General features: G+C 40.7%; 2 protein-coding genes across 6 annotated transcripts in view; one reads left to right on the top strand and one right to left on the bottom strand.

The window, feature by feature from the left end:
• Positions 1 to 20,696, top strand: part of ATRNL1 (attractin like 1) — a 567,608-nt gene that overhangs the window by 294,751 nt on the left and 252,161 nt on the right. For all 5 annotated transcript variants that reach the window (XM_026096163.2, XM_026096166.2, XM_064514272.1 and 2 more), the window contains exon 26: positions 16,024 to 16,085. In XM_026096163.2, the coding sequence (XP_025951948.1) occupies positions 16,024 to 16,085 (62 nt within the window). The remainder of the gene's footprint in view (positions 1 to 16,023; positions 16,086 to 20,696) is intronic.
• On the bottom strand, positions 1,303 to 11,370 carry LOC135328743 (uncharacterized). Its single transcript, XM_064514271.1, has 2 exons — positions 10,481 to 11,370; positions 1,303 to 5,099 (listed from the first exon to the last, which is right to left on the bottom strand). Exon 2 carries the CDS (start codon positions 4,920 to 4,922, stop codon positions 3,246 to 3,248), a length of 1,677 nt encoding a protein of 558 aa, XP_064370341.1. The 5' UTR covers positions 4,923 to 5,099; positions 10,481 to 11,370; the 3' UTR covers positions 1,303 to 3,245.

The following is a 20,696-nucleotide window of genomic DNA, read 5'->3' on the forward strand; positions in this document are numbered from 1 at the left end:
CAGCCATATTCCAAACATCATTACTCAGTGTCGTGTTTCCTACATCAAGCACATAACCAAAACTTTGTAAAAAATTAAGAAATACCATATAATAAAATGTTAGTTGCGATGCATCCTCATATGCAGTGCTCTCTGGCATATTCTGCTATTTTTGCATGACTCTGAGAACTTCAAAGAAATAAATTATCTCCATAATTCACCACCAGATTTCCCCAGCAGGGCACATCTCCAAGATAGCTGGCTCTTGAATCCTCCTGTAAGAGACATATCAGGGTTCCCAATGCCTTGTTCTCTGATTATGTTCACCTGATGTAAAGTTCTTAAGGGCTTCTTAAGGGTTCTTTAGAAACATACAGCTTTTTTCAAAGGCCTGAACCTGGCAGAGACAAAAGACAGCCACATCAGCGGTACTTGTTGAAACAATCACCACAGCTCAGTCATTGCCCATCAGCCTTTTCTTCATGTAGCTTTTTATCTTTTAAGACTATGAGCTGTAACATATATAAAACACATCTTCCTTTGTAAGCTCTTTACACTATCTTTGAGCTCTTATGGCTGAATTTCAGAGTGTATCTATCTACCTTTATTATTGTATATACATTTGCTATTACTCTGATTTAATGGAATACAAACATAGTGCACTGTAAGACTATGCATGCAAATTAAAATATGAGGATTTTAATTCATGATCCAGGTAAAAACCCAGGCAGAAAAATTGATAGAAAAAGCATGTCTGATAACAATATGCTGGAAGTTAAAATGTCAAGATGAGGGTAGTAGTTAGAGGTTTGTATCGTTTATTAAGCCAGCTGGATAACTGGAAAAGTTAGACAAACTTTCAGACACACAAGCCCTTCTTCATGTCTGTTACAGAAGGATGAGACTTCAAAGCTAAATCTACATTGAAAGCAATTGCACAGAGTTTAATTATAGAGCATTTTTCATAAAGCAGTCACTTCAGTTCTTACTTCTCAGTCCCTATCCTCAGAAGTTGCCTACAAAATTCCTTCACCTTCAAGAAGAACCTTGAGACTAAATTCATAACTTTACTGGATACAAAAAGCTATGATTTTAATAGGTGTACCGGTTTTATGGCATTTTATGATTTCCTTGCACACACTTATCTTTTCCTGTTTCACAGGTTGTAAACCATCCATCTCTTTTCCTTGCACCTTACCTACTGTCGCGGCCCGAAAGGAGTCGTTCAGGACGACCTCCCTCCCCTTGGGGCCAAACGACCAAGTTCGTGATGCCCTTGGACTGAATTAAGGTGAAACGACACCAGCCAACCGGTTTTAAGATTTATTAACACAAAGATAAGGCATGTGGTCAAATAGGATAATTCAATGGCGAATACTGCAACTAGCTAGACAAAAACAGATCTTACCAACATTCAACAAAAGAGAGGGGGAAAGAGAGAGAGAGAGAGAGAAAGATATCACCACCCGTGGATCCAGCGGCGTCCTGTTGGTCCTCTTCCTTTGGGAGTCTCGGCAGTGGGGGGGCTCCCGTCTGGTGGTAGGTGGGTCCTCTTCACCCTGGGTGTAAGTTTTGGTGGTGCGCGTGCAGTAATTACAACTCGAGTTGGGTCCGACCCTAGGTTAGCTCGGAATGACACGCGTGCAGTGGTTACAGCTCGAGTTGGGTACCTCCAAAGAGGGACCCTGAACAAAGAGATCCCTGGGCAATTATAGCTTTTTCAAATTAAGTTTCCCACCCCCCCACGTGGTAGTTCAGACCAATAGTAATTTTTGAGTCTGGGGTCTCCTGCTCCTTATTGGATCTCATCGTTGTTCCTAGGCAGGCTGTTTCTTTTCTCCCTTATCTTTTCTGTTGCAGTTTCTGCAGACAGGTGTGTCTTCCTTCCTATAGGTGTGTCTTCTTTCCTCGGGTCCCACCATCATCTCTCAAGGTCTTGACAAAGAGGTGGTAACTCCAGCAATTAGCACCGTTTCAGCAGTGCACAGGAATGCAAATTGCTGGTAACGCCCTTATCATTCCCACCTGCAGCAGCTCTGGGCCCTTTCTCACTGTACTAGGGAGTGCGGCCTAAGGCTTCAGCAAATTTAGCCACTCATGCCAAGCAGGTTTTATAGAAGTTGTGCTAAAAACGGACAATAATTTACAGTCCAGATCCCAAAGTCTCTGCCCGATTGCGGTCTCGTTCAGTGCAGGCTCGGTGTGTTCTGGGTGGTCGCAGGGAGACCATCTCGGGGGTCGCAGCAGCCCAGTCCTGTTTCCGCCAGGGACAGATGGCTTGTTCGGGGTTATGGCCTGCCTGCACCCCATGCACCAAGAAATGTTTAAGGCAAAAAAAATTCATTCATCTGTCCGCCACACCACCCCATGACTTAAACATTGATTGGTACGTCTCCTTCCTGAAGTCTTCATGGCCTTCATCCACAGTGGTGATATGAGACAGAGAGAGAGATCAGAAAGAAGTATAGAAATAGTAGAAGTGCGCACAGTAGTCATGAACAATTATTAAGAATATCTACTTTTAACAATAATATGTCCAAAACTAATCAATTTTCTGAACAATAACTTCTTTTGACAATAACATATCTAAAGAACAATATCTTAACATATCTAAAGCTAACAATAACATATCTAAAAATAACCACACCAAAATGTGTCCCAGGAAAAGTTTGAGGATTTGCCTATGGCTCTGGGGAGTCATTGGAGAAAGGTGATCCTTTACAATGACAATTGTGAGGCAAACAAGGGCATATTAAAAGAACAGTTACAGCAATAGCCAAAGAACAAGTACTGCAACATGAACTAACATAGCTGTGTATAACATCTTCTTTTCCATTCTTCTAGTATAATCCACCGATGTATCTGTCGTCCAAGTTGTGACGGGGCGTGTGTGGGGGGTACCTCTTTCTGTTATCCTCAGGGCTCCAGCGTCGCAAGGATGGTTGGGGATTGTTGACTGCGGCCCTCGTGGTTGATGCCAAGGCTGATGGCCGTTGTGGCGCATGCGTGGTTTGAGCCTGGGTACTCTAGTCACCTGACGCGTTTTATTGTTTTCTACCCACTAAGTTCCGGTGGGTCACCAGGACCAGTTTTACAGAATAGATAAACATATCATTATAGCAAATCACAGAGTACCTCCTATGGTTTCTTTACAAAAAATATCTGGATTATAGTTGTCCTGATCTCTATTGCCTATCTCCTCGCCATTCTTCCGTGTGTAACCATGCACTCCACCCCGTGAGTTAAAAAGGTTCCTCAGCCTGGTCTTAAATTGCTATTTCAGCCTTAGGGACATCGATTAGGCCCTCCTCGTCCTCCTCCTTTGGTAGGGGAGCATAATTAGTCAGTTGGACCATTCGTATGTTAACAGTTTTTATTATAGTTGATTTTACACAGGATATTGCTATGCTTACGATAATCACAACTGCAATAAACATTATCACATATTGTATCAAACTTTGAATCCAACCAGTGACACTGAGTCCAAACCAACTAAATATTTTTGAAAGCCAATTAGAATTCATTGATTCTTGGAGCTCACGGGTGTCTTTTGCCACTTGTCGTATCCTTTCTAGTTGGTCATTAAGGTCCAGTGTAACATTAGGGATATAGATACAGCAATCAGTACTGGAGAGGTTTAAGTAACCACAAAGCCCATTTTGATGTACCATCATCAAGTCTAGTGCCATGCGGTTTTGAAGAGCCATTTTTGATGTGGCTTGCAGTTGCTGATTAAGCAACTGTATACTAGCTTCAGTAGCATTAGCTAGTTTTCCTACTTGATAAGCTAACTTACTTAACCATATTCGCGTTCGCGTGGTAGCAGACCCAAAGCCCCAGAATCCTTCCATTCCCCAGGCTATGCGGGTGGCTACCCCTGGGTCTTGCCACCCTTCTACATCTCCGTCCAGTGTTATTTTTGCCCGTTTCATGCGGGATATCCAGTGGGGTCGGATAGGAGTCCGTTTCCACACAGGACATAATGTTGGGAGTCCCAAGGTACATTGGAGGTCAGGTAGCCCAGCCCATAAAGAAGTATACATATTACCATCACTGCAGGCCCAGATCAAACCAGCCGGAGCGTCACCAGAGGCAACATGACAGTCATTAGGAGGTGCAAAATTTTCACTCACTGATTTGTATGCTATGCTGTGATTTCGGCACAAACAGCCCATTTTTAAGGTGATATAAACTGGCCAATAGTATTCAACCCAATCATATTGTTTCCAGTTAGAGCAATTTATTACATTTTGGCAAGACCACAACGCTGACTTGTTTGATACTGGGGCAAAAGAGAGTCCTGGTTCGAATGGCGTGAAACCCCGATAGTCTAATCCAAACCAGGCACAATTACTCTTGGGCTTTTCCCTCTTGGGACAATCTTGCCCTCTGTTCCATTGAATGCACCAGGTTGTATTTATTGGTTGATTATACTGTAGGACATTAGTTGCTCGCCCCCAAGGTTGTAAATCTGTAGTTCCCCACGGGATCATATTGCAGGTGAAAGTTACGTTTAAACCTCTTTCGTAATATGTACAGTTTGTGCGATTGATGGTGGAAAAATTAAACGGTTGATCAAATTTCACGGGAACTCGCCTTCTATCTGGGGAATAAGGATTCACTATTTCAAGGATACCCCGGGTATTCCACAGTCTCAGGAGACTGCCTGCTATGTCTGTGGGAAGAATACCCATGGGAAGGGGGTCTTCTACAGATTTAGGTATAGGCAAGCAGGCAGTAATACTAGATTCATTTAGGGAAGTTGCAAACCCCTTTACCAAGGCTAGGATTAAGTTATCCTCCAAACCATGGGTGGCTTGGATTGATAAAGTTCGCTTATTTTTACCTTGGGTGTAATCCTGATTCTGGTGGTAGGTTTGCCATAGCACATATAAGCATATTAAGACAAGAAATATCTTTCCAACATAGGTCAAGAATGCCATTCTTGGCTGTTGTGTTTTCAACAATAAAGCTAATTATGATCGCAGCACACAATTACAAAAAAAAAATGATAAAAATAACTATTATAACTACCACAGGTAGTACCCGTCGAGGACACTCAGGCTCAACATAAGACAAGTCTTCTTCCCTAGTGCCCTCTTCCTTTTCTTCTCTTGGTCCTGTAAAGGGAAGGGAATCAGGTTCGGACCTCACAGCCCGACCACACTTTGACATTGTTGACCTAAAAGGAAGGGAGGATCCACCTGGTATGGATTCTGTGATCTTTCCCATGGGCATCAGTAGCTACCCATGCATACAGATTTTTTGAAGCTTTCAGTACTAGAGGTATTTGTCCCACAGTGGGTAAGTCCACCAGAACCGGTTGTCCCGGGTAATACAAGGGATTCCTTGGTTTCTTATTCTCCGTAGTCCCAGGTAAGAGGGATGGAGGATTAGGGCAAAAAGCAGTGAGTCTGGGGCAGCCATTTACTCCCCATCGTCCATTGACCTTAGTTACTGCATCAGATATTCGTCGCGCCCATCCAGGATTGTGTGGTCTTAGGGTTCGTTTTAAGAGTCCGTTTGTACGTTCTACAATACCGTTTGCCTGGGGATAATATGGGGTATGGAAAATCCATTGTATCCCTTCCTCTCGTGCCCATTCTTGGACTACTCCGGCAGTAAAGTGGCTACCGTTATCTGATTGGATAACTCGGGGTTTAGGAAAACAACTAAACCATGATTTCAGACTGTTTACTGTATACTCCCCTGTTGCTCGCGGGACAGCTTCAGCTTGGGTTAATCCTGAAATTACCTCGACTCCTACCAATACATGCCTTTTCCCTTCTGAGAGGCGAAAAGGGCCGATGTAGTCTATTTGCCAAGTGTCCCACAGCCCCTTATTGTCTCTTAAGTGTAGGGGTTGGTCCTTGAGAGGGTTATGTCCTTCTAATCGTGTACGGCATAGGCCGCATGCTGAGATAACAGTGTTACATAGCTCCCTGGTCACAGACCATCCCCTGCTGACTGCCTCTTTATAAAGGTCTTTACTTCCAGAATGGTCTCGTTTAACATGCAACCATTCTAACAGATGTTCCCATTTTTCCCCTTCTGCTTCTGCTGCTAATGTAGCTAGGCGGGTTAGCGAATCTACTTGGTTATTCAAAAGGTGAGCGGGGTGGTTTCCTGTTTGGTGTGCAGCTACCCATCCTACTAGGAAAGATTTCTGTTTGGCAATGCTGAGAATTTCTTCCCATTTCTCTCGTTGCCACACTGGTATTCGATTAACTTCCCACTGGTTTTGCTCCCAGAATGGGAGCCATTCAGTACATCCCTTGAACACAGCATATGAATCGGTGTAAATGAACACTGGTTCTGTGTTTTCTGCTTCTCGCTTTATCACACTCCAAACTGCTATCAACTCTCCTACCTGAGCACTCCCCTCCCCTTCCGTTACTATCCGGTCTCCTGAATCAACATGCAATGCTACTGCTCGGTATTTCCAGACCTTACCTTCTCTTTTAGAGGAGGCGTCAGTAAACCATACATTTTTTAGTTGGGATTCAAAAGGAGGAGCAGGTTTTATAACAGAAGGAGGAGGTTCCTGATCTGGGTGATCAGGAGGTGCATCCTGTATTTGAAGCATCTTAGGTGTACCCTCTTCTACCTTGTGTGTATGGTAGTAGTGATCTAACTGCGCATACCACTTCCTTACTGTTTCTCGTTGTGCAACCCCCATAGGAGGTGGAGTTCCAGCTAATATTGGCTTCAAGACCTTAAAGGGTCCTCTTAAAATAATCGATTGCTGTCGTATGACCCTTTCAGCTTCTTGCAAAGCCAGGCTAACTACAAAGAGGCCCTTCTCCCAGGCAGAGTATCGCTTCTCTGCATCTTTGAAACTGCGTGAGTAAAAACCTACGGGGCGAGTCGGACCTTCAGGCCCACGTTGCCACATATGTATAGATAATCCATGAATTGCAAAACCCCACTCAATATGGAGTGGATCTGTTGGGTGTATTGGCCCTAAGGCTTGATAAACCCCAGCCTCAAAGATTAACAATTCTAAGGCTTCCTCATGAATTGGGGTCCAATTCCAGGTAGCCTTTTTGCGTATCAAATCATATAAAGGACGTGCTATGATGGAAAAATCTGGAATGTGTTTTCTCCAAAATACCAGCAGGCCTAGGGCATGTTGTAATTCCTTCTTATTTCCAGGCATCTTTACTTGTTCAAGGGAGGTTAAAGTCTCAGGGGGAATACATACTGCTCCTCCCCTCCACCAAATGCCTAGGAATTTCACCTCAGAAGAGGGAGGCTGTATCTTTTCTGTCGGAATTTGGAGTCCTAAACTTTCCAAATGGCTAATTATTTCAGATTGGGTTTTTCCCACCGCAGTGGCATCAGAGCCGCCAACCAATATATCATCAATATATTGATATACTTTGACCCCTTTTTCAGGCGTGATTTGAGCAAGCTCTTGTGCCAGTGCGTAGTGGGCAATGGTTGGTGAGTGGCGGTATCCCTGGGGGAGACGTGTAAAAGTGAATTGCATACCCTCCCATGTAAAAGCAAAACGATCTCTATCTATTTCCTGCAAGGGGACCATAAAAAACATGTCTTTAACATCGATGGTTGCTAAAATTTGATGGGCTTGCTCCCGTATAGTTGCAATCAGTTCAGCTATATTAGGCACAGCAGCTGTTAAAGGACCTGTATTGGCATTCAGACGCCGATAATCAATTGTCAGTCTCCACTTTCCGTTTGGTTTACGGACTGGCCATACAGGGGAGTTATAAGGTGAGTGAGTGGGAATAATTATCCCCTGTTCTCGTAATTCAGTTATTACAGGGGCAATTCCCTCCCTTGCTCCTAATGGCAGAGCATAGGGTTTGACATTGGTTATTTTTGAGGGAGGAAGTGCGGGTGCTGACTGAAGCAGCCTCATCGAGGCTACAGGGAGGCCAAACGTCCATTCTTTTCCTCCCGAGTCTACCCAGGCACGGCCTTTTAGTAGGTCAAGTCCCATAATATTTGTTGGCAAATCTCCTAGTATCATTGTGGTTTCAACTGGAGATTCATCACCTGGCAGCCAGCATTTAATTCGGGCTGTCGGTTGTGGCTTAGAATTGCCAAAAACATCAGTGACCCAGATCGGTTTCTTATCAGCCACTATCCCATTGTTATCAGCAATATCCTTCCGAAGAGCTGATATCTGGGCCCCAGTGTCTACTAAGAAAGTAACTGGAGTTTTAAAGGGCCCTAGTGGGAAAGTTATCAACAAGTCTCCTCTGCTGTTTTCTGTGAGCCTCCTTAAGTGGACCCACTGGCCATCCCCCGGCTCACTTAAAAGGGACGGCTCAGGGGGTTTCCCGACTCCGAGGGTTTAAAATCAACCACATCAATTTCCTGCGGTGCAGACGGGGTTACTACTCTAGGTTCTTGGGATAAGGGAGCAGGGTCTTTGGGATTTGAGGAATATGGGGTTCCCCTTATCCTGTCCCAACTTCTTACCAAACTTTCCAGGTTGGGAGTTGGTAACCTATCCATGACTTCTCTGGGAATTCCCTTTGAAATGCCTTCTGCCCATAATAATTGTCTCCTGCTATCCGACACCCGTACCATTTTCCCAGGATGTGGGTGTTGCAGTGATTTATATTGCCTCCCACTTTCCTCAACTCTTCTTATTTCTGCTTTATGCTTTGTTTCCCCCTGGCCAGTGAATCCCATACGCCTTCCGTAATTAATTAGTTCCTGTGCCACTTCCCCCCAGGTCATGTCAGGGGAGCCTCCCCTTCGCCTCGGTCGAGGAGTTCGTAATCGGTCTTGCAGCTGAACAGCATAAAGCTTTAAAGCATCAGGAAGTCCCCTGATCAGAGGATGTAACCTCTCGGGGTCTGCCACACACTGCATAGGGGAGGGCTGCTGCGGAAGCAGCAAACGGTCATGCATCAATTGGAGGCAAGCAGTTTTCTGCACGCTTTCCAGAATGTGGCCCGCTGTGGGTGTTTTAATAGAAAAAGGGTCTCCTCTTTCCATTGGGTCTAATCCTCCTGCCCAGTAGGCTACCCTCTGGGTCAAGGACCATGGTTCCCTATTATCATTTGTGGTTAGGAAGACTCCGGGTCCCCAATATCCTCTAGCCTCATCTTCGCTCAGCAGAATGCGATCCCCCCCAGTGAGGGAGACTCTCCACACATACTCAGTTTCAGTTTCCCGGGAGCCCCGGGAGTATTTTTCCTGTATTTTAGCCAAGTCCTGAGGGGAATAGGGGATAATACGCGTGGTATGTTGTTGAATACCCCCTTGACCATTATCAATGGTTTCAGTTTTAATCAAGGGTCTCATTACTACGTTCCCATCTCCAGGATAAAAGAGGTTCCTGCTCTCTTCTAATTCTTTAATTGGATATATGGATTTTAGATCAGATGCCTGTTTTCCGTCTAGTTTTGCCAAATTCGAGAATCCCAGTTCACTATCATCAAACCCCCGCCTGTTTTCTTCCAGTTCAGACCGCAGGATTCTCTCTCGGTCTAATGAGTCCGATAAGATTGTTTGAAGTCGCTGAGTATGGTTGCGCTCAGCAGCAAGTTGACTTTGCAAGTTTCTCACCTGTTCTTGCAAAGACTCAATTGTCTCTTTATCACCTTGCCTCTCCCTCTGGGCAGCAATTAGTGCCGCCCCTAAAACAGCACAAACTGTTGCTTTTCCTTTCCCGGTTTGTAGTTTTCGTTCCTTTGCCAAAAGAGTGATCCTATCTGCCACCGCCTTTGAGTCATGCCAATTGTTTTGGGCCCAAGCCATGCCAGGAAGAGAGGGCAGGGCTTTATAGCCCTTCAATTTTTCAAAGAGAGGATTATCCTCCATTGTCGGATCCTCAAATCGATCCCGACAACAACTATCACACAACACAAAAGGAGACTACTCCAAATTATTCAGCCTACTGTGGGTTCACGTACCCAGTGTGGATCTTTACAACAAGATCCTCTGTACTCCAAATTATTCAGCCTACTGTGGGTTCACGTACCCAGTGTGGATCTTTACAACAAGATCCTCTGTACTCCAAATTATTCAGCCTACTGTGGGTTCACGTACCCAGTGTGGATCTTTACAACAAGATCCTCTGTACTCCAAATTATTCAGCCTACTGTGGGTTCACGTACCCAGTGTGGATCTTTACAACAAGATCCTCTGTCCCCGCTCCTGGCAGGCACTTCCCAAGGAAGGGGCCACGCTAAGGGCCCTGGTCCCTTCTGGTAGGTTCAGTATCTCAAGGGCATCCTGCCGACTACGCCAATTATGTCGCGGCCCGAAAGGAGTCGTTCAGGACGACCTCCCTCCCCTTGGGGCCAAACGACCAAGTTCGTGATGCCCTTGGACTGAATTAAGGTGAAACGACACCAGCCAACCGGTTTTAAGATTTATTAACACAAAGATAAGGCATGTGGTCAAATAGGATAATTCAATGGCGAATACTGCAACTAGCTAGACAAAAACAGATCTTACCAACATTCAACAAAAGAGAGGGGGAAAGAGAGAGAGAGAGAGAGAAAGATATCACCACCCGTGGATCCAGCGGCGTCCTGTTGGTCCTCTTCCTTTGGGAGTCTCGGCAGTGGGGGGGCTCCCGTCTGGTGGTAGGTGGGTCCTCTTCACCCTGGGTGTAAGTTTTGGTGGTGCGCGTGCAGTAATTACAACTCGAGTTGGGTCCGACCCTAGGTTAGCTCGGAATGACACGCGTGCAGTGGTTACAGCTCGAGTTGGGTACCTCCAAAGAGGGACCCTGAACAAAGAGATCCCTGGGCAATTATAGCTTTTTCAAATTAAGTTTCCCACCCCCCCACGTGGTAGTTCAGACCAATAGTAATTTTTGAGTCTGGGGTCTCCTGCTCCTTATTGGATCTCATCGTTGTTCCTAGGCAGGCTGTTTCTTTTCTCCCTTATCTTTTCTGTTGCAGTTTCTGCAGACAGGTGTGTCTTCCTTCCTATAGGTGTGTCTTCTTTCCTCGGGTCCCACCATCATCTCTCAAGGTCTTGACAAAGAGGTGGTAACTCCAGCAATTAGCACCGTTTCAGCAGTGCACAGGAATGCAAATTGCTGGTAACGCCCTTATCATTCCCACCTGCAGCAGCTCTGGGCCCTTTCTCACTGTACTAGGGAGTGCGGCCTAAGGCTTCAGCAAATTTAGCCACTCATGCCAAGCAGGTTTTATAGAAGTTGTGCTAAAAACGGACAATAATTTACAGTCCAGATCCCAAAGTCTCTGCCCGATTGCGGTCTCGTTCAGTGCAGGCTCGGTGTGTTCTGGGTGGTCGCAGGGAGACCATCTCGGGGGTCGCAGCAGCCCAGTCCTGTTTCCGCCAGGGACAGATGGCTTGTTCGGGGTTATGGCCTGCCTGCACCCCATGCACCAAGAAATGTTTAAGGCAAAAAAAATTCATTCATCTGTCCGCCACACCTACCTTATCAACTCTTCTCCTTCCCTCACCTGTTATCCCCTCTACTCCACACAAGAAAAGTCTTTTATATGATCTAATTTACTTATTTGATTAAACTCTGAGCAGTCTTCCCAAATACTATTTTGCTTTGAAGTCCACCCCTTCTATTCTGAGCATCAAGAAGAGCTTGCATGCTCGAGAACTTGACTCCTTTTTATCTTGTAAAGATATTGATGCCTACAACTCTGTCATTTTAAAATAGATCCTCATAGCTAGAGTACTGCTACCATTAGAACTTTCCAAACTACCCTACAAAAATTCATGTTTGTCCATGGCAGGCTGTTCAAGGTACACATACTCTAATAATAGGGCAGCTTTCATTCTTGATGGAGCTGTGTCACGTTTTTTTTCCCGCAAACCTTTGAGGAAAGCCCACACAACTTTTAGTTTGTTGTGAACCAGGTGCTGAGTTTGGACTTTGTCCTACTGGAGTAGGAAAGATGGGAATTTATAAGCACTGTAATTTTTTTCCAGCATTCGTTACAGTTTGATAATGTTATAATCAGCTATTAGTGGGTGGGGCTTTAAGCAGCAAATGACAAAGCTTTTGGTCAGGTACAAGTCACATGGCATTATTTGTGTTCAGTGGATATTCCAATAATATAAGTAGTTGCTAAGGAAAATAAAATTGAGGCAGTGTTACAAAATCATATTAACAATTTTGTTGCATATCTTGAAGCTCTCTGAATATGGTTCTGTGATATTTGGGGTACAGTTTTGGACCTTTTTATTATGAAAATGGTAATTTCTAATTTACCTTAGAATATATGTTTAATTTCTTTATTTTTCTTTGCAGTCAGTAGCAAAGGATTTAAGAAAAATAAGCATTTGGTAGTTTTCAGCAAAACCTTGTAAGTCATGTTGCAAAACAACAATTGGTCTATAACAGTATTGGATCATAAAGTCATCACCAGTGACTGAGCCACAAGTCTCCACCACTGAAAGCTTTTAACCCTGGTCAAACAAGGAACTTGAACTGTTGTAGCTAATGACAGTTTTTCTAGTAGTTTCTCTGTGGGTGAGGAAACTGTTCAATAACATTTATAACAGATGACTATCTGTAACCTTCCTTCAAAGCGTGCAATAGATCACAAAGGACAGTTAGCTAAATATATCTGTATCTGTAGCCATAGCTATGTCTGCCATATCTATGTCGATGTCTAGTTCTAAATTCTCTTTTAAAAGCCTGGTACTGATGAATGCAAGTATTAGCATCTATACCTGAAATCATATTGTGCGTGCTGTATTATAGTACTATAAGTAATTGTACTTCCATTTTTCGGTGCTAGGCTGTTTAAAGCAGAGATGTAATTGTTCCTCGTTTTTTCTAGGGAGCTAATTTTATCCATGAAATTCTGTGTGTTCACTCATAGATCAAGATTGTCATCTGGCATAGATGAATATTTACCGCATGCCACTTAGTAATTCTATTCTACAGGAAATGATGCAGATATGAATTAGAATTGAAATTTCTTGTCTAAGAGAATAGTTTATACTATGCAGCTTTGTCTTAATACTCATTCGTAAGAGAAGGTAGAAATAATATTTGTGGCACCGACAGGCTTATTAGACATTTTGGTGGAAGTGATGGCTACTTAGGCATAATGTGTTACAAACGACAAATGAACAAAAGAACTGTTCATCTCTAATGTCTTTATTTTATGTCAGAAGTTAAAACCTGTATAGAACGAGTTTTTTTGGTCTTGTTTCTATGTCATCACAAGAAAAAAAAATAGTATTCATATCTAGATGAAAATCTAGAATTATGGCTCTTTGGGCCAGGCTTAGATTTGTGACATTTACTTGCACCTGGACGACCGACTCATAGTTAAAATATGTATAATTTTGTTGTTAATGTTCTGTTTTGAAATTAGTCTAAGATGCATGGTACTGTTTTTTTCTGAAAATACTGTAGTTCATTTGTTAAGCATGGACTAGGAATCATAAGAAGATAATATCTGATACAGTTTAAAATTACTTCTGGAATAGAACTTAATATTTTCCTGGTGTTTATGATGTCATTGCTGCAAAGTATGAGTATTATCTAAGTATATCTTGTACAACCAAACAAAATAATTCTTACAGAAGTTCTCGTATTGATGTGCAGACATGAACTGCAGCAAAAGAACATTGCAATTCCTAATTTGTTTGAGTAGTTCTTCTGTGATTTGAATGATAGAAGTTTTACAGGTGTAAGACTGGATTTCATAAAATCATGAAGTTATGTTCCTTTTGTGACTGTCTGTAAAAAGCATCTATCCCATCTTGAGCTTAGAAATGTGCCAGTTGTATATTTAATCATTGATAGCCACATAAAATCATTAAGTTGTTGTAAATCTTCTTACTTCACATTTACTGGGTGAGTAAAAAGAGAAATAAAGGCACTAAGCTTTCTTAGAAAGACTTGATGTAAAACTTTCCTTATATGGTTATGATTTTTATTCAGAATGCAATTTTTGATTGCAGGAGTTTTCCTTGACAACAGTTGTTTCTAGACTGAATGATGCTTTCAAATGATGCTGACATCCTAAATGAAAATAATTGTAGTAATGCAAAATATACATGTTTCTTCAACAAAAGCACCTTAGTAGTGTCATCAAAGATGAACTGTGTTGAAAATGCATTATGTTTTGTCTCTTCATTTTAACTCATCTTCTGAAATATGATATTTGTAACAAATGTTCTGGAAAAGCCAGCAGTTACTTTGAATGCTAAATATTATTTGAAGGGAATCCTGCCTGCATTTAAAGTGCAGTTTGATCTTTTTTTCACTTAAGCTATTCTTAAAGAATTGTTTGTATTTGGGGTGCAGTTCATATTGGGCCAAATAACTCTTCTTTACTCAGGTTTTATCCTTTTCTTTGTAAAGGTTACTTTGATATTAGCAGATATTTTGCCAATTTAGCCCACTCTGTAATTTCTCCCTTATTTTTCTTATTTTTACTCTCTACTCTCTCTGATTTTGATACAGTATTCATCATGACAGTAACTTACAGTTTTTGAGAATTTCAAACTTCTACTTGCATTGAATGAATATGAAAACATTTGTCAATTAAACTTGCAGAGTGAGTCTGAGAGAGTTGTTTCTCTCTCCTGCTCCATGCCAGATGGGCTTCAGCTCCTTTTCTTTCTACAGGCTCCCAGGCCAGATTGTAGGTTTTGCCCTAGTCCAAACCCAGCAACCTACTTCAGCTGCACGCATGCACCTTCTCGCGCTAGAGAGGAGATAGATGATAACACTTTAATGAGATTTGCTGGTAATGGGAGGAGAGTTTATCTCAAGGAGTTTATTACACTAAATCATACTCACATTCGTTTATCTAGTACTTTTCTTGGTGTTATGGCCTGGGAAGTTGGAAATATCTGCTTCCTGTGCTCTGAATTCTAGATTTATTTATGTTACTTCCAATAGTAACATAGCGAAGAGAAAACAGAAGGTGCATTTCAGAGATGTGTTTGCATGATGGTGCCCTCAGTGCTTATTGCTGGTATGATGCAACTTTCATGCTGTTCCTTGCTTAGACGAAGTCATATTCTGACCTATGGTTTGGCTGTGTTTAGCTGGCACAAGGCACGGTAGCACCCTTGTGAAACTAAAGTTTACAATATAGTTTTCCGCTAAAAAAGAATTCCTGACTATCATGAGTTATCATTTTGAAAGTTCGCAAATGCACTGTGAAAGGGAATCAGAGTGATTGGGTCTAATGACTAGTCATGATCAGATTGTAAATGCACAAAGATCTATAAAAACAACAATTATTTGGATAGATGAGGAATATAGCTAGATAAACACTTAGTGCAGTTCAAAGTAGAAAATTCTGTATATCTTCACTTTGATAGTCATACATTGTGAAGACCGAAGAAGACAGGGGCTTAGGGATATTTACAGAAATGACTGAAATATTAAATACAATCCTTAACATTACTTTAAAAGTAATTATAGGTTCTATTCCATGCAAGTGTGAGTGTGTTTCTGTGTGTGTATGCTGTCTTAGAGATAATTATTACATCTTTGTGAAAAATTTTAGTAAAGAGTTGAACTAATGCATGTTCTGGTGAGATTTTTAAAATGTAATCTAAAAGTTTTTTTATTTTGTTTTTAAAATAATTTGCTTTGAAATAGTTTGGTTTGCTATGCACCAGATTTATCCAACTTTTAATGCATGTATTCACTTTAAAATTGTGCAATTAAAATATTTTAAATATATTAATTTTAAGCACAAGATGTTTTCGTTTGTCATTTTTAAAATCTTGTCTCAATATTGTAACTATAATGGAAAATGGTGATACCTAAATACATTGAGGAGATTATAAAAGAGGTTTGTATCAGTCTGGTTTATAAATATTTTGAATGTTGCTCTTGGTATTATTTATATCAAACAATAATTGTTTGATAATAATAATAATAACATAATAACAATAAATGTTTGTATTTTAACACAAAGACATAGAATTTACTTACTCATCTCGCTTTATGGTAAATGCAGGTGTGTGCACACTAACCTGGAATACACTTGAAATTGGTCCTCCATAGAGCCATTAAGCCCCAGCCTAAAAGCAATTGTTGATTCTGAAAAATGTTGTAATTTACTTTTATTTTATTTGCAGATTGCCTTCTCACAGCACAATACTATCATGGATCTCGTGCAGTTCTTTGTCACCTTCTTCAGGTAAATTGCTTTTTCTGCCTTCTGACAGAATCCATGCTAATTCTATTCCATCAAACCAATATCTTCTCTAGCTCCCTAACCTTAAGAAATGCCTGAAAGGAAGTCTTTAAACTATGTTCACTAATTTGTACCAATGGAGGATCCAGTACTTTACCACAAGCGGTTCTTGGCTTTTGATATATTCAGTGGCCCAATCTTCACTTCATTTAGTGCACAAAACTTAGTCAGATGGGTACTTTATATTACAGTGATTAAGAGAATACAGCTATACTGATTTAAACTCAAGTAATTTATGTGTGAGAATCTTTAGTGAACTATTTTACAGAATTATTATAAATGATGTTTCTGTTCAATGGCTTATTAACTTTATTTTTTTAATAAAGCACAAAAAATCAGTACTAATACTTGCCTGAGTTAGAGATGAATTGTGAAAGGCAGTAAGTGATGCATGAGATGTGGTTGCGGCAGTAGTGCAGGAATTTTCTTGATCTGTAAATGGACAACTCTTCTAGCATCTGAACAGAATTCCACTGAAAAACTTCTTAAAAGTTCAGCTGTCTTCCAGAATGTCACAAACTTTAATATACATGCATTAGCTACAGTGCTTTGAAATCTTGCTATAAAGATATTCATCGATAACCATGATGTGTGTGCAAAATGTGAACAGTGACAGATTTACTGTTTGTCAGACTTTCTAGATTTCTAGAGTTGCCATGCATTTATTTCACGATAAGTTCACAGTAGAACTTTTCTGTCTGCTTTAAGTGCTGTGCTCTGAGGAACTGTACTCAAAGGATCAATGCTGTAAGCAGATCCAGTTCTATTAATTAATGGCACCTAACGGGGGGCAGAAATGAATGGGCCTTGAAGTCTTCCTCACCCAATACATTGGCTAATGGAGAACAGTCTAGCAGCTTATGCAAAGAAGCCTGTTACTCTTTTGCCACACTCAGAGCAATAAAATACTGGTTGCCTAAAGGTCAGTCTAGTAGTTTGTTTGTTTTTCTGGGAAACCAGCAAGATCCAAAAAATGAGGATGTTCAAGTGAACTTTGAGAAGACAAACTTATCACAGAAGACGAAGAAGTCTGTCCAAGTATGTTAGAGCAGAGGGACGCTGCAACAAGTAGCAGAGGTAGATGAGTAGGTGATTTACTTCTGCCCTATGCACTAAGGCTGTCTTAGAAAAGGTGAACAATTGTATGAAATTATGGGGTCTGTGATGGTGAAGCCATCTCTGTAGATGTGTTGCATTAGCTTTCCTGGTGTGAGGGTGTGTCTGGTATGGTTTGTCCCAGGCAAATGCAAGCTCAGTATGATCCTGATGAAAATAGAGATTGATCTGCCTGTACTCTAATCTAAGCGGATGCCAAGGCTAATGTCACACCCCTTATTGAGAGAAAGGGTATTCTACCTGAAAGCTCACGAACCACTAGCTTGGACTTAGCCCTGATATGATTGTCCTACCAAGGCTTGCAGCAGACAGTCAAGAAGAGAGGCTGGCAGCTGTCTGTAGCATAAAAGTTAAAAACAACCTTAGGAATCCAGTTGCAGAAACAGGTAATGTATATAGGTATATAAGAGTTTTTAAAGAAAACAGGAAATGCTGTGACTAGTGCATTGCAGTAATCCCAGCAAGGTACAAAAGACTGTGAAATTTAGTGGCAGGGCATCCTCCAAAGACAGATGCTAGTTCAGCTAAGGTTTGATTCTTCCATTTGATGGTTACAGTGATAAATAAAATGTTGATCAAAATATATTTTCAAATATTTATGTAAGGTCATATGGTAAACTCCTACAAATGAATGAAAAATGTTGAAATGTCATTCAGAAACTTCTCTCTTATAGAAGGTAAGCTGAATATCACTTGGTAACCAGTTTAATCAGGAGTCTCTTTTGGGTATTCACAACACCAAAAATGTAAGCAAGGAGTAAACTAAAATAATAGCAAGAAGGGTGCTTTTAAGAACTGAATTGTGCTTTCTAGAACTTCTCTCAAATGTCTTTGAGCTATGTTCTGTATTAGGATGTAAACAAAATCTTTTATCTATGTGCACGTGTGTGTGGGTGAAAACACAGACTGACCAGTCTGAGCAGGCAACAGCCTCCTGATTAGAGTGTTCATCTCAGAGAAGAGAGACAGATTTCTGTTGTCTTTTGCTTGATTTCTCTCCCTATGTAAGTGCTGCTGCTCCTGGGTTATCAAACAGTACATACAAAGGGAAAGCTGTCTTTGGCAGCATTTCTGTGCAGTTAGGTGTGACCAGGCCTCCGTGGGATGGAGCACTGCAAGGGGGCAGTTCAGCACCTGCCCGCCTTGTGAGGGTGTTTTGGGTGGGAGCTAGATGTCTGGCTGAGCATCTCAAGATTTTGGGTGCACAGATATTATCCAGATGATGATATTCATAGTATTGAAAAAGACTGTTTACTTTTATTCTTCTTATACTGGAATGTTTCATTGTATCTGTAGGTTCAGTGACCTTTTCTCCAAAAGTAGAAATGCAGATTGGTACGGGTAGTAACAGATTTCTAACAGTCTTATAGCATCTGTGTTGCTTTAGTCAATGCTTTCCAGCTGATGCTTTGAATACTTTTAGCCTGTGCAGATTTAGAAGTGTGTGACTTTTTTTTCCACCTGCTTAAAAGCAGTAAAAAATCTCACTAGAAAATTTTACAAGCAGAAAATGTGAATGATCTTTCTTTTTATACTGAAGAAATTCAGTCCCCACAGTTACATAAAGTCTATTCCTACATTACTCTGACCTGTAAAACATTTAATAAGCTAAAGCCTGAGTTTTTTTCTACTCTATTAAGTTGTGAAGTAGTTTTCCGTGTTAGCAAATCTCGCATGAATATATTGTTGTAGCTGAGTGGGTAGTCAAGACTTTTTAGGCGTTTCATAGTGGTATATGAAGTATCTTTAGTTTCTGAAAACATTATTTACTTTTTCTTTACATCATATTTTATCATGCATAAAAATTGACAAGGTTCAATATTTATTAGTTTCTATTATTCATGTTTTGCTTGAGTAAATCCAGAACCGAGAGCCAAGGAACTCTTGTGTTCTAATCCTGCTTCTGACATTGACTTAGGGCAGATTGAAGCAAAGTTTTCAAGCTGTGTATCATTTACCTTTCATTCCATTTGCATCAAACACACATGAATACAAGGCATAGATTAGAGGGCACATTTTTTTTCGTTATATTGCTCAGTTTTATAGTATATTAGATAGAGACAATATTTAGATACCACATAGAAGAACAATATTTTTACAGCACTTCGAACATGCAAAGTGTTGTTAACAGTAAGTGCTAATTATCATGCTTATTATTTATAACTGATTATAAGTAGATGTGCTAATTGTGTTCTTTTTTCTGCAACAAACCAGCTACGATGTCTTAGACTATTAAAAAATAACTATGTTTAGCGTGAATAAAATTATAGTTAGGAACTTATAACAGTACTCATGCATTTCTTGGAAACTTTTTTTGTATATTAAGAATCAGAAACAGGATTTCTGGTAAGAAATGTAGTTGTGTCTCCTATTCCTGCAGGCATGAAATTGATGCAAGTGACAAGGGTTAACTATTATCATTTTTGTGATAGGTAATGATATCCAATGCTACTGTTATAACTATTCTTTTTTAAGCCTATTTCAAATGCATACAAGTCACCAACTAATTGGGCAGTCGCTCTCAGCATACACCATCTTTTTGCTCTCAGAATGATTCCTTCCTTTACCACTTGTTTAACTCTCGATGTGAAGCTGCCAAGTGGCAGTATTTATGACTGGCTAGCATGGTGCACTTTAGCCTTTTTTATAAGACTTTTCCTTACTATTATGAATTACAGAATTTTCAATTTATGATGCATGGAGTGACATTAAGAGGTGTAGATACTTAAAAAGTTTGAAAATACTTCTTTTTTACTTTTTAGAAATTCTAGGAAAAACATGATCCTTTAGGGTTGGGGGTACATTGTTTTAAACAAAGCATTCTGTGTGCACTACAAGTGAGAGAAAAGAATATTCAAAATATGTCCAGTATCCAGTGCAGGTGGAAGGGAAGGGCATTTAGGTTAGGACAAGGTTTAGAAGTATGAGTTACAATAGGAAACAGCAGTTACTGAAGAACTAGATTTATCAGCCTCATCTGGATCACTGCGTGTGCCAAAAAGTCATAACGATTATATGCTCCAATTATATTTCACGCAGTGGAGTTGATGGGTGCATTTCAGAGGGTTGTGTCAGAACTTGTGTTCCTGAATCTGCCATTCTTTGCATAAACGTGCAACAAGCAAATTCCTTAATACAAGTTCTTCTCTTTACTAGCATCCTTTGGGGTGGGAGGAGCAGGTGTTTTTGTTGAAAGTAAGTACGGTAAATTAATGGAAGTTTTAAGCATGCTTAGCTTTGTGAGATAGAATATTGATCACCATAAAAAAGACAAAATGCAATCTTTCAAGATCAGACCATGTCCACCATGACTGCATTCTCAGAAAATAATCAGGTCTGATAAATCAAAAGTAAAATATTTACTGGTAGCATGAAAATCAAGTTATCTTGGCAAAATAGATTTTACATTTGGGGGTAGAATAAAATTGATTTTTACTT

This window comes from Dromaius novaehollandiae, chromosome 6, assembly GCF_036370855.1.
Source record: "Dromaius novaehollandiae isolate bDroNov1 chromosome 6, bDroNov1.hap1, whole genome shotgun sequence".
Taxonomy (NCBI): domain Eukaryota; kingdom Metazoa; phylum Chordata; class Aves; order Casuariiformes; family Dromaiidae; genus Dromaius; species Dromaius novaehollandiae.